The sequence below is a fragment of the Atractosteus spatula genome, chromosome 14 (assembly GCF_055471065.1).
Source record: "Atractosteus spatula isolate fAtrSpa1 chromosome 14, fAtrSpa1.hap1, whole genome shotgun sequence".
In the NCBI taxonomy this organism is placed as follows: Eukaryota; Metazoa; Chordata; class Actinopteri; order Semionotiformes; family Lepisosteidae; genus Atractosteus; species Atractosteus spatula.
The window spans coordinates 35,351,696-35,365,422 of NC_142719.1; the positions used below are offsets into that span (position 1 = coordinate 35,351,696).

At 36.5% G+C, this 13,727-nt stretch overlaps 2 protein-coding genes across 2 annotated transcripts in view; both read right to left on the reverse strand.

Annotated features, from left to right (window-relative positions):
* LOC148821253 (protein diaphanous homolog 1-like) overlaps positions 1 to 9,136 on the reverse strand; it is a 47,958-nt gene extending 38,822 nt beyond the window's left edge. Inside the window, exons 1-2 of the mRNA XM_088933449.1 lie at positions 8,661 to 9,136; positions 8,424 to 8,535 (exon numbers count right to left, since the gene is read on the reverse strand). Coding sequence (XP_088789575.1) covers positions 8,424 to 8,531 — 108 coding nt within the window. The 5' untranslated portion in view covers positions 8,532 to 8,535; positions 8,661 to 9,136. The remainder of the gene's footprint in view (positions 1 to 8,423; positions 8,536 to 8,660) is intronic.
* Positions 9,137 to 12,719: 3,583 nt separating this feature from the next.
* On the reverse strand, positions 12,720 to 13,329 carry smim32 (small integral membrane protein 32). The gene is made up of 2 exons (XM_088933450.1): positions 13,274 to 13,329; positions 12,720 to 13,049 (listed from the first exon to the last, which is right to left on the reverse strand). Exons 1-2 carry the CDS (start codon positions 13,292 to 13,294, stop codon positions 12,720 to 12,722), a joined length of 351 nt encoding a protein of 116 aa, XP_088789576.1. The 5' UTR covers positions 13,295 to 13,329.
* Between the last annotated feature and the right edge of the window lie 398 nt (positions 13,330 to 13,727).

Here is a 13,727-nt window from a genome sequence, read left to right on the forward strand (position 1 = left end):
AATAATTCCAGGTAAACTGCACAAAAACTGCACAAAAAAAGTTAGCTCCGGTGAATAAAATAGGCTGTTTCAGATGTTTCATTTTTGTTGTCACTTTGTGGATTTGACAGTATTTGAGAACTTCTGGAAGAAGAAGAATCCTCAGTGACAGAAAGTCAATTTTAGCATTTAAAGAAGCCTCACAAACCTTCCAGCACAGTTACCCTAATAAGATTATTTCTACTACAAAAGTACTTAACCTTAACGTTAGTCCTTCTGTTAAGACTTTTGATAAATCGGTTGACAAGCCTAATAGCAAGAAAAAATTCAAGTCCAATTAGTCATCCCCGCCTACACCACAAAAAGTCCCACAACACTATCTGCTAAAGCCTACACTAAGGACATGATTGCCGGCACATTATGATTTTAACATTTTTAGGCATATTAATGCATTTCCTATCAAATGAAGGGGCAAACAAACACCCAACAGAGCCACGGTAAGAATGGAAGCTCAAATATCAAAAACCATCTTCAGGAGGATTTAGGTTAAAATATCACCAGCTTCTAGAGTGTTCTTTACCAGATATACATTAAAGACACATTGTTTACAGCAACAGTTCTTACATAAAAGTGAAGAACATAATGTTTTGGTAGATTTACAGTAAAATAATTCCACATAGGATTCTGGAGGAGTCATCTGATATAGACCACTCATATTTGAGTACATAGCTATACCCTGCTCATTATGACAGGATAAAAAGGAATGGATTATTTGCATATATCAGATAAGAGTTCAGAAATTAAACTGCTTGTACAAATGATCTTCATAACACTGCATAGGTATTTGCATATATTATTTGCCAATGCACCAAGGAAAGCAAAATGGTAAGAAATTCAGCATAATCCAACACTACATTTCTGATCAGTGCCCAGAAAGAGCCCAGAAAGACACCTGATCACCAAACACAAGGAAATTATGAAATTTACTTACTTAAAAAATAAAGACAATGTTGGCTGTCATTTTTAGATACCATAATTTAAAAAACATCTGTACAAATTGCACCGACATCCATAGCCTGTAGTACTTTTTGTTCGTCTTTCATGAGCAACAGATAAAGGGTTTTATCTGAATATTTTTTCTTTAAAGAAACAACTACCTGGAAAAACATGTCAAATGATTCTTGCACAGAAATATTTAGACCCAGTACATTAGGTTTACATAACCCACATGAAATGGGAACTAAGCAAAAGAAAGCTTTAGGTTTTTGGATCAAGTGTAGTTATTGACCATTCTAAGTGCCTTACCTAACTAGGTTTATTCATAACTGTGTTACTTAAACCAGCCTTATTTACCTCAATCCACATACCTTTCATTCCTAGAACACTGGATCCCTACACATTCATTACCTGAATACAAGTTCTTTTATCAAGCAGGTCGCATTTCATTTATCAATTGTCAAAGCAAACACTATTTTGTCATATCATCTTAAAAACAATGGTATGAGAATGCATTAGGTCCAAACTGCCTCTCTCCCCTGGAATTTATTGATTTCTACAAATTGTAGTACAATCCAACAAACTAAAAAGCCGTTGGTTCAAACTAAGTTACCATCTTTGCAGTCCTAATATTATATTTCAGATACAAACATTTTAAAATGCAGTGTTTAATGATACATACAGGGATATAGTTTTCATCTTTATTAATACTTTTAATAAAATGTATATGCGTTTAAAATAACCTATTTTAGAGAGTGTCGTTCACATTAACAACAGCCCAAAGAGCCATACCGAAACCTTCTGTTAAATAGTAAGGGACAAATTCACATTGGGAAAATCGGAACACAAGAAAAAAATATACACTTAAGGAATGACAATGAAAATGCCATCCAAAAGTCAAGTTTTAAGTTATGATTCCTTTCTATGCATTACAACTTTATTTTAACCTTGCTTTTTGACTATTTGAAATCCTTTATAGACCTGAAATGAGGTATAGCATGAATGAAATAGGCTTTAGGCTCAAGCACCTGTGCAAGGTGTAAGTAAAATGTGCCTCTTGACAGGTGCTTCAGGGACACATAATAAAGGGCTGTGTAGTCAATTAGATTATGTTACTGGAAACCACTCACAGCATTACTGATATCGGAGGATGCATTTCAAATAGAGGACAGCTGCCATTCGATTAACATGGCTTTTCCACCTGCATGCCAGTATTGCTTCAGTATGATTGACCTCCCCATCACAGGGAAAATATTAAAAGGGAAATACTCTTTTTTTTCTATTTTATTTCTGTAGTGACAGCAAATTTAAATTCTACAAAATATTGGAAATTTTGTAGCTTTCCACACCATGGCTGAAAGACGGTCATTTCTCCTTATAAATATAGGCAACAAAATAGCTTAAATTATGCAGTGCAACATCATTATTTATTGAGGAAAATGCACACTTAAATGTTTTTTTCAAGAGCAGAACATTAGTTAGATGGCTATTTAATATATTGTGGCATTTAAAAACATAACAGACCTAATGCAGATCCACTGAAATGGATGCTTGGCATTTACTGCCGTGAGCTGTAAACAAGAGTGCTGACCTTGAGTGAACTGCAGAACTCTGCAGTGGGCTTCAGTTGCACATGTACCGTTGTTGATTTTAGCTGGCATTTATAGAGTATGTTACAAATAATATTACACACACAAAACGAGACCCTAGGGGCTTGCATATGAACAATGTTCTGTGAGCACTGCTGAGATCCGTACTTTCTCAGCAATGTTCTTAAAACAGAACGGGTGGGGTACTATAGCAAGGTCATAAAACCAGACCACTGGTGAGCAATGCATGGCTGTAGTCATTTGTAAAATTTAACTTGATGCAGAGTAAAGAGGTCCTCTGGCTACACTTCAGGGTGGCGAAAGATAACTTTGTGAAGTGAACAACAGGCCACTTTCAATGAATCCATCATTGTTACAGTACTTTAACTACAGTAGCATTATACCAAAAACCAACAAATGTTAAAAACTGTCACAGCTATGAACCTTAATAGGATTTAAAATCTTTTAATAACATTTCAAACACCTACTGTTTATAACAATCTCACTTGGTTCCCTCCTATTAAACTTCTCCATAAACAATAGCATTTAATGTACAGCACTTCAGTGATGTCACTGTATTCTCTATTTCAGTACAGGTCATGACAGTTTGATATCATATTGCACATACTGGTTTTACAACTGCAGATCAGAACTGTGCTCATGATATCACATAACCTACCTCTGTTTGCATTCCTGTACAATATGAATTTTATTGCCTTTAAATAGGTCACAGATTAAAAAAAGTCCTAAACAAAATGTTTGATAGCAACACAAAAGATGAAGTAATCTGTGTCCCTCCCACAGATAAGCTAATGATACATCCCAGTGAGATACTGTCATGATGGTAATTATTGCTACACCCCTGTCACTGTAACATGAACGGAACAGTAATGACACTAAGTACAGCAAGATACCTTGCAAGCTTAAAAGAAAATCAAACACTTTATTTTCATCCTTGAAAATAGTTCCGATTTTGTTGAGCATGTAAAATCCACTTTAGTAAATGAGCCCCAGTAGTTAGGACACCGGAGTGCAATCACTGGAGCAGCTCTCAACATACAACACAACATTATCCCCTCTTCTCCTGCCACAACACTGCTAACAGTATACAACGTACACAGAGGAAACATAAAGAACCACATTTCTCAACCCTCGGTCCATGAATCGGCACTGCTCCCTAGAGCCATGCTGACTAATCCTTGCCATAGAATAATACTAAGTAACACTACCCATTAAACAGTATTCTTGCTATAGACCACTATTTACCGTTAGCAGTCCTCAAAGCAGAAGGCCTTTAGGAAACTGGTCCCTGGTACAAATGAGGTTAAGAAACACTGATCGAGACAGAGCGAAATATTATTGTATGCTGTCTGACGCGATTAATTTTGGAACAAGTTCAGGTTAATTCAAAGACGAAAAGCAGTGGTCCTACTATTCCGTTTGGAATTAAGCTTTACTTATTTCTTTTCAACTACTGTACTCTGACACAGCACCCCCCCCTCATGATTACGTTTCCTCTTTCATAAAAATGTGCTTACTACCGTGTTGTGGGACTGCAGGTAAAACATATGAACTCCAGTTGTATGTCCTTCATGTTACTGTGAAACTAAAACCTTTGGGCAATTGATCAGATCGGCATGCAATTCTTTTAAAATGAAAAAACACTGCATTGTTCTTGTGTTACACCTATCACGTTTCACAACTATTTCGGCAACAGTCTGGAACAGAGGCAACAGGATGCCAAGGTTGTATCAAGGTTAGTGTTTTGTGCATAAAACCATTTGATGTCATAACAATTGTGTTATGTTTACAGTACAGGTGTATGTCTTCTTACAATATGTAATACATAAGTCTTCATTAATTTAACAACACTGGTGGTGAAAATACTTCAGATAAAACAACCACAGCTTGTTGAAGTTCATTTTCTGAAGTCAAAACTTCCTAATTTAATATAAGACATGAGATTAAAGCGTCAATTCCAAAGTTATGAAACTGGTTTTCCAACTGAACTATGTACACTGTAAATAAACTTTGAGGCTCTTCCAAAGTAATTTTGGGCAGGGGCATCTAAGCAAAGAACTTCCTTTGTGAAATTTATCTGAGACACACAGGAAATTGCAACAATTCAAAAGGTAAAACATTTAAAACATGTATTAAACTTTTTTTGACAATCTCATTGTTATCAGAATGTCAAAACTGAACTTTGGGAGTGGGTATCTTACCGAATTAGAGTATATGGATGCACCTTAGTGAAATATCTACATTTTAAATGTTATTCTTTTAATAATATTTATTAATAATATTAACATTTTATTCTAAAATAAGCGTATTTTAATATAATGTATGTTTCTCATGACAAACTATATTTGTTGTGCTATCACCTTATCTAAAGAAAGAACGTGTGATATACTGTAAGATATATTCAGCACAAGAACAGTTAATTACCACATCACAGTCACCCAAAGATGTGGTTCACTGAATTTTCCAGCAACCAGCATCCAGCAGAATGCTGTGCATGCATTTTTTTTTTGCTCAGGTGCAGCGTGACTGCAAAGGCCACAATTGATGCTCAAATTGTTCAGACTGACCAGTAAAATAAGGTCAACAAGATATCTGTCCCCATTTACCACTTCTATTTGGTCACTGGCGTCTTCTAGGCAACTATAAATGCTGAAATCAAGGAGCTATTCTAGATGACCCCAGATATACAGAACTGCCAGATTAATGGCTCTGCTGCCTAATTTGACACTGAAAGTGTTTAGATAGTTCAGGAGCTTCAAAGTAAACTTTAGATGTGTTGTATTAAAATACATGTAAAAACATATATATTGCTTTAGTGTCTAATCAGGCTCTATAAAAAAGAAGATATTTATTGAAAATACACTAAATCCCACAAATTATGCCATGCCTAATTTAACCCAGCAGAGATCCTCAGGAATGACATTTTAACTTACAATTGAATACACGCTTAATTAACACCACAATAACTTAATTTGAGAAATTTACTAAAAACGTTTGTTGTCAGGGTAAGGCTGCTGCTGTATACTAACCTGAGTTCAACAATGATGATGAATCTGCTTTAAGAGCCATTGCTGAATTGGTGTCAAGTTTAAATACAGGCTACATTAATTCTGTGTCATACAATACAGCAGTGCATGATACCTTTCTCTCTCTGCTTATGGCTTCTGCTGTCTTGTCTTGTCACTAGTGTTACCTGTAGTAGAAGAATTAACAATTTAAAGGAGAAAAACAATTAGGTCTTTAAAAAATTACTGAAGCATCTGAAATTGCATTTGAAACCTGTCTAAATAAACAGGATACATTAAATCCCCTGAAAACATGTACAAAACTTCAGATCTGGAATGATCTGAGTATTTTTTTTCCTTTCCGGATTATCTATCAATAAGTGCAACTTTGTGTCAATAATGTGCAGTAACTAAGCTCCTCAATAGTTTATGCACTACCACTACTGTAGTACCAGCTAACGAGACTTAGAAAATCCAAAGGAATCACTGATAGCTTGTTCCCCTTAACAATGAAAGCACATTGGGGAGAAAGAAATAATGTAAGACCTATTCAATTGATCAAGGCTGTTTTTTTTATTTTTAAAACTAATGAAGTACATTTGCAAAAGTCTTCATTACCTTATGTCACTTTAAACGTACGGAATTACAAAAAACAATTTACTAGCTTAACCATAAAGGGACGTTCATGGTCCCTGTCCAAAAGCTGCACATTGATTGTAATCCTGTGGTCTTTCTCTAAAGAAGCATTAGTGTTTTCACATTACCCTGAAATACAAAACGAAATAAAGTACCAGATGATTGCCAAATATCTTAAGACCCCAGAGGTTGTACGAAATTACCAGAGACTTTTCTCTTTTACCAGAGATCTGTCTGGGCTACAGTATAGACTCCCTAACCATACTACACTACTATGACTCATTTCATATCTCAGTAACATCCTTCCGTGGTATGGTTAAATTGTCTCACACAAGTGACGCATATAAAACGAGACAGGTAATTGCTTAACCTGCTTAACTCCACCCAAGCAGGTTGGAAACTATGTTCTATGTGTACCAACGAAGGAATTCTGTATTATGTTTTGAGGATTATGCCCTATATTTTCTATGTCTTTAGTATAACTCCCTTAAGAGGTCTGTCTAATTTCGCAGCAATAATAAATCTAAATTTGTAGCTTTTCCTGTAGAAGTCCTGTAGAGCGGGCATTTACAATGCCATTTTAAAAGTTACTTAAATCATCCAAGAAACGAAAAAAAAAACGACTCCGAGGTATTAATAACGATGTACCGAATAACAAGACAGAGAAGTCATGAAAAATCAGAAAGTACTATTAACTTTTAATAGTACTATTACTATTATTTTCGTCTATTCTGATGTCCGTTTTTGCTCGTCTTGGGCTGGGCTGCCGTAACACCTCGATTTCCCTTCGGGATCAATAAAGTCTATCTATTAACTACCGCCATAACACAAAACCATAACTCACTTTTATTCCGTCACTGTTTACGATTGTTATCTGCGTACAGTTAACTGAGTAACTAATGCAGATTACAATTACATTTTGAATGCAATGTCTGATGTTGTTAGAAGGCCATGGGAGACTTCAGAGCTGATGATAGCTCCAACTCCTGCAGGCCGTCAAATCGTTGTTAATTCAGCACCAGTTCATATGTATCTGTTCGCATAAACCTTACTGAATTAGTTCGCCATTTTCCCCAGGATCAACAATGCTTTTTGCAATCGAAACCTTCGTATTACTGGAGGTTTTTTTTTGTGGTTTACTTCTCCCTAAACCCCTTCGGAATGTGCGTCCAATTTTCCCACCCACTGACTCTGCAGATACTATTAGTGACCTTATCAAAGCAAGATCATTTGTGCAGTCTACTGGGGTTGGATTCCTTGCTGTAAAAAAAGATGCACTTGTGCATCCTAATGGACTGCATTCACTTGGGTTCAGTCTTGGCCGCACGCATCTCAGAATTCAGTAAGGAAACTGGCGCTCTGGCAAACCCAGAGATCTAAACCCCTGCCCTTGTCACTCCCATTTAAACAAGCGGCACGAAACCACAAGGTAAGAATGTCACAGGAGCCTAGACTCTGCTAAAGAGACCAACTGCTACAGTACAAAGTAAAAAAAAATCCAACAAAGACGATGCTTTTTTTTCCTTTTTCATGATGTCATTTCCTTATTGAAACAATTCCACGGCATGTTTCTTTGGCAAGCCATTAAGTGGGAATTTTAACTAGTGTACCCAAGATAGGAGAACCTGTTGCCGATTTAACCCCTAGAGGAGAGAAACCCCTCCACCTCGTCAATCTGTGCCATTCGTGTTAAAAACAACTTTAAGTCACAACGTCTCAGTAAAGATCACGATTTGTATACAAGGGGGTTGTAACGGTTATCATGCTAAACCACATGACATCTGACATTTTATAGAAACTTCTCATCTCAACATCACACTGTTACCCAACTTCCTTAAAATAGTGCATATTAAACAAACGCATCAATTCAGCCCATTAAAAGGATCTTTCTGTATTAACCATTGTTTTACAGTATTTCTTTTCAGTCTGTTGTAAAGGAAAACCAAAGCGCACACCTCGCTCTCCGTAGCGGAGGTTTCGAAATGTATTGGTGCCCATTTTAAAAGATGCGTCTTATGATTGATCTTGACAAAAAATCTAACTACATGAAAAGTTTAATCTACACTTTATCTGTCCGTAATATCAGCGTTTCCTAGGAAAATGATCGTCGTTCATTTCCCACATGTTGCTTTCATTCTTGAGCAAACAATCTTAAAGAGCTAATTCAGAGTTGGTAAAAAAAAAGATAAATACGTACAAATTTCTTTTTCCCATCTCCTTCTTCGACGTTTTTCTTCGATTTCTTTTCCTTGCTGCTTTTATTAGATGCCCCAGCTGAAGCGGAGTTACCAAGTTGTGGATCCATCCTGCTAGTTGTGGAAAAAATGCAACACACAATAATTCAAACTACTTTCCTCCACAATTTGTTCTAAACCACCCGGATGTATCAGAAGAGTGTATCTTCTTTTCTTCCCTGAAGACGAAAACTCCTCACCGTCACCCTCCAGAGGCCTGGGCTCAGGCTGTCGGGCAGAAAAGTACGGCGAACCCCCTTCTCCGCTTACGAGGAAAAAAAGGGAGGGAAATTTAAAATGAACCCCAAATAGCAGCGACGGAGCTGGAGTTTTGGTATCTCCTAGAAATGTGTTAGGATTTCTATAAAAAGTTCTTCTCAGCCCGCAGTTGCAATCAAGTCATTGCAACTTGTCGATAATCCTGAAAGTTTACTTCTCGCGCACGGCACAGCGTGCTGTGTGAAAGTTAGTATTCCAACAAGCAAGTGGAGTTATTTGTGGTATTCATAAGCATCGCCGAGATATTTTATAGTCCAGGTTTCCATAGGTGTATTTTCATGATTATTACAGGCCAGCTACACAAGTCCTCCCCGTTCACACGACTTCAAACTCCGCTTCCTGTCTTTGCACAAAACAGGTTTACTGAGCGAGGGGAGGAACCAAAGAACCAAGCCTTCACCTGAATACAGGAAGCACAACTGAGCACAGGAAAGTAGCTTTCGGCAGCCTATCATGGCACCTTCGTCTGAGACACAAGAAATTAAAACTCGGCAATGAAAGATCTTGTCATTGGCTATAAGGAAATGCCACCCCTCGTTTAAAATAATGTGTTAGTTGCATGTTTAGTGTTGTTTTTTATGATAGTTAAAAATTAATTACATTAAATGATATCGACTGCTAGGTTATCCTTTTCCAGCTGCTTTGTTGTTGTCTTTGAAGCAACGGAATGCTGCAGAGTGCAGTTTTTTTCCCCCCCATCTGAAATGTTTCACCATGATGCAGTATGTCTTCGTGATTAACATCAAGTCATGGCACAAAACTGATTTCCGCTGTGTATAAAGAACAGGAATAGGAATGTAATCTTTCGTTTTGAGAGGCGTAGTTTCTCAGATATAAATCTAGTGCTAGTTTCTGTGAAAACGAAAGAGAATTATCTGGGGAAGAAAAACAATGTTTGTTTTGTAATTATCCGTCTATTAGCTATTTTGCAAAGCAAAATACTGTTAAAAACACAAAAGAGCAAGGCTGTCAAATTGCTCCACCCAGCGGCGAACATGTAATCCACAAATGTCTTTGCAAGTTTATTGTTCATTCATTTCCCCAAACAAAGAATTGAAATAAATATGATCAGGCTTTTAACGTTAACGTTGATTGCTATGAATATACAGTGTATTGTTAAAAGGTTGACGAATTTGACAAAAAAGAATAAATTGTAATATGGCACAGTTTCATGGTAATGAGATAAAAAGCGTCTACTACAGTACCTCGTGATGGAAACACTGTTATATAGATCAATATTGTTTTATGTAGCGAACGTTATGGAACTGATCATATAAAAATCTTTGCATAAGCAGCTCAAAAGTTAAAATAACAGTAGAAGCTATCTGAATCAGAAGAAAATAATAGGAAGTAAAATATATACATCATTTCATACAGCATGCAATTCAACATAAATGCACTGAACAGCTTTTTGTGTTTATGAGCTTTGTGCTCTTTGATGTTTTTCCTTTTTTACAAAATGTGCTGACTAATATTGACTGAATTTCTTTGGCGTTTGTTCCACTGATGGTATAAATATTTAATATTTTGTCCTTACAATGCTTCATGGGATTTTCGTAGCTTTTTTTTCCCCACTCAGAAATGGATATTAAATCCTCCAAAATATTTGTGCCTCCTAGACACCTCAAATGTTGATCATCATATTTCACATATCTTTAGATTTCAGCTGTACATCACTCCATTTCTATCTGCTACCTTCTATGAGTAATCATAAGCTGTTGTCAAAACCAGTTTTGGAAGAGAGCGTGACTTTAAAAAGATTAGACTTGTGGTTAATTCCGTAGGAGTCAGCCTTCACATCTTCCAAAACCCTGTCACAGTGCAAGACAAAGAGGTATATTTTTGCAACTAATTGAGCAACAAAGTCTTTATAAAAATGTAACCTCAAAGCCTGACCTTACATAAAGATGTTAACCCAAAACAAACACAATGTACCATCCATTTTGTAAATATGAGCCCTATTTGAAGAATCAAGAACACTTTTGCTTAAAAAGGAACAGTTCTTCAGTTGACCAGTGTTTTTAGAAAAACTGTATAATGGAAATGTTCCACTATAAGCACCTAGAACATATTTTGCCTATATTGGAAATGTGAGTTAAAAGTTGGTAGTCCCACATGACAAAAGGTCATTTGATCATATTGGCATTGTATCACTTTTGTACCTCTTAACATTGTGTATTTTTAAAGTAACTTTAAATAACACAGTGGTATCACTTTCAGGTGACAGTGCATCTTTGGGGCGTAGGAGCAACTGGACTCCATTACCCTTAATGCATCCTGGAAAAAAAACAATAGCAGAGAACATTTACTTTTAATATGAAATATTTACATTGTCTTTGTTAAATATAGTAGCACAAGTTCAAGTTTCAGTTTATTGTATTATAACATTTTAAATATTCCAGTGCAAAGTGGTATATTGTCATTTAGTTTGTTCCTCAAGTACTAAGTGGTTTTAGAAAATGAATGGATAGAAGAAAATACCAAAAACTATACTTTTCAATGCTAACGTAATTAGCGTGTTCTGGTGAAAGTCACCAGCAGCAAATCTCTGAAGTACAGGCCACATGACTACTTTCGTACTATGCCTGTTGCCAGACCATCAAGGGGCCAAAGCAAAGAAATAATTTAGAATTTAGCCAGTCAAACATGGTTAGCCTGTCTTTGTCAGATGGAAGGAAACTGGATCACCTGACGAAAACATGTGTCAACACGAGGACAACATGCAAAGTTCCACACATACATTCACCTGAAGTCAGAATCAAAGCCAGGACTCTGGAACTGTGGTTAGGACTGCTTATCACCACACCACTGCCTCCCAAAAATATACATTTTGTAGAAAAGATCCAACACTTTGCACATTTCTTTTACACTATAGTCTTGAATACCAGTGAAGTCACTGATGTCAGTGGCAACAATCAATTACTAAATATATATTCAAATGTAGACAGACAGATACAGTACGTAAATGTTCTTATTTCAAGAGATCACTCCAGACACTCCAGGTTTTAGTCAAACAGGGCATATGTATTTCATTATGTGAAGCTGTGAAACCACTCAAACTTATTTGGAATTTGACATTGTGGTGGTAAGTTTGAATTGCTTTGTGACAGTTTAGATTTGTCAAATGGACAATGTTTGAAGATTACTGAGCATGCAATGTTGGCAATATTACTTAGTTCTCCTGTGACTGAGATCTAATGCTCAATACACAGCTCAATAACCTTTTAGCACTATTGAATCTACAGTATTTTGGGCACAGACATTATTAACATTTTAACAATATCACACACAAATAACATTTCCATACTGTATGAGTAGTGAGACCAGATTTTAAATTCCTGATAAAGGCTTTGGGTTAGGCATTGAGTTTAGTTTAGTGTGCAACATTGCAGCCAATTCTTCATAAATGTTGTCATTTAAATGCAGTCTGGCTTAATTCATAATAAATGATATGGTAACCTGTTCAGTTTCTGTGTGCGAGTTAAAGAAAATAATACATAATGCCTGCATTGGACCAATTTCAAATTAATTTTGAAATACTTTCCCAAGAAGTTGAAATTATTTACTGTACCCCCATAGAGCACTTGAAAACTCACGATACGTCAAACCATATTTGTGTATTTATTTGTTATTGTCATCTATAAAAATGGCAGTCCATTGTTCCATTCACCAGCAGTTCCAGACTAGTTTTTCACCAGTGCTAACGGGTCAGTTTTGATGCATGCTCCACCAAAACCCATGTGGTAGTGGCAGTAAAAAAGAACAAATACTGTATTTGCAGTTATTTATTTACAGACATGTAGGGAAAACACTGTAAATGCTATTAAGGTTCAAGAATATTTCAGCTTTATACAATATAAACAAACATTCTACAGAACATAATCATTACTTCTGGACTTGTGCAAGGCCATATAGTAGTCCTTCGTGATCTTTAAAAGTGGGAAAAATAACAGTCTTTGCTTAATCCATTTGTGCTTAATTCACAGTCTTGCACTCCTCCACGAACTCCTTGCCTCTCTTAATGACCTGTCATAAGGCATGGTTGCAAAGAAAGAGTTCTTCAACTGGCAGTTGATAAAAAACACTATTACCAATACGAGGAGAAATAAAACAAGGAATATAATCACATAGGTGACCAAATCTGGTTTACTTAACTCTCCATCTCTCAGTCCTCTCCCTGTTGGTCTGAGTAGCGGTGCCACACTGATTGGTCCCTGTGAGATATTTAAGGATGGTGAGTTCGTCTGGGCCATCAGTTCAAAGCTAGAGGCTGTAGTAGAGTTTATAAGCATTTGTCTCAGCATTTTCAACTGAAAAAGACAAAAGTACAAAACAGAACAAACGTCAATTAAGCAGCACAGCAGTTTCAAAGCAGGTACTGTATGATCTGAAAAGCCAAATGCCGTAAGCACACGACACTTTAAAGGACAATGGACATCGCAACGCATTTCATTGCATATGCATAAAACCAATTGTGGGGGGAAATAAGAAGACTTGAATTCCGTTATCAAGAAGAAATAAATCAACGACTTACGTTCGCTGCTGTGCAGACCATGAAGACAGGCTTGCAGGTGAGGTAGACGAAGTGAGATAATGTTCTTGCATTCCTCAAATGGCTATGAAACGTATTGCCTCAGTACGCCAACAAAAAATAAAGCACATATGATTACTAACTTGCTTTTTGATGCCGTAAATCCTTTCGTGTTACAAATCCTAGCTCCTCTTTATGAAAGCAGTTTCTCAAATCCGTGGACGAGAAATATCTCCTTTCCTCTCGATTTCCCACATTAATCTTTATGAATAATTAATTTTCTTTCTTTGACTTACACACCACTGAGGAAAAGTTCCTTGCAAACCAAATCTTGCATCCAACACCTGTGTATTTTTTTTTTTGTTTCAGGTCTTAACCAGCATATTTAAACTACATTAGCTACACATTTACCACGCGTGAAGCTAGTTCCTAAGGGTGGAAAGGGAGAAGGCTGTGT

Coding starts and splice junctions, on each gene's coding strand:
- smim32 (XM_088933450.1), bottom strand. CDS start 13,294: ATGGTCTGCACAGCAGCGAAC. Junction 13,050..13,273: donor TGGTCTGCACAGCAGCGAAC/GTAAGTCGTTGA, acceptor TGTCTTTTTCAG/TTGAAAATGCTGAGACAAAT.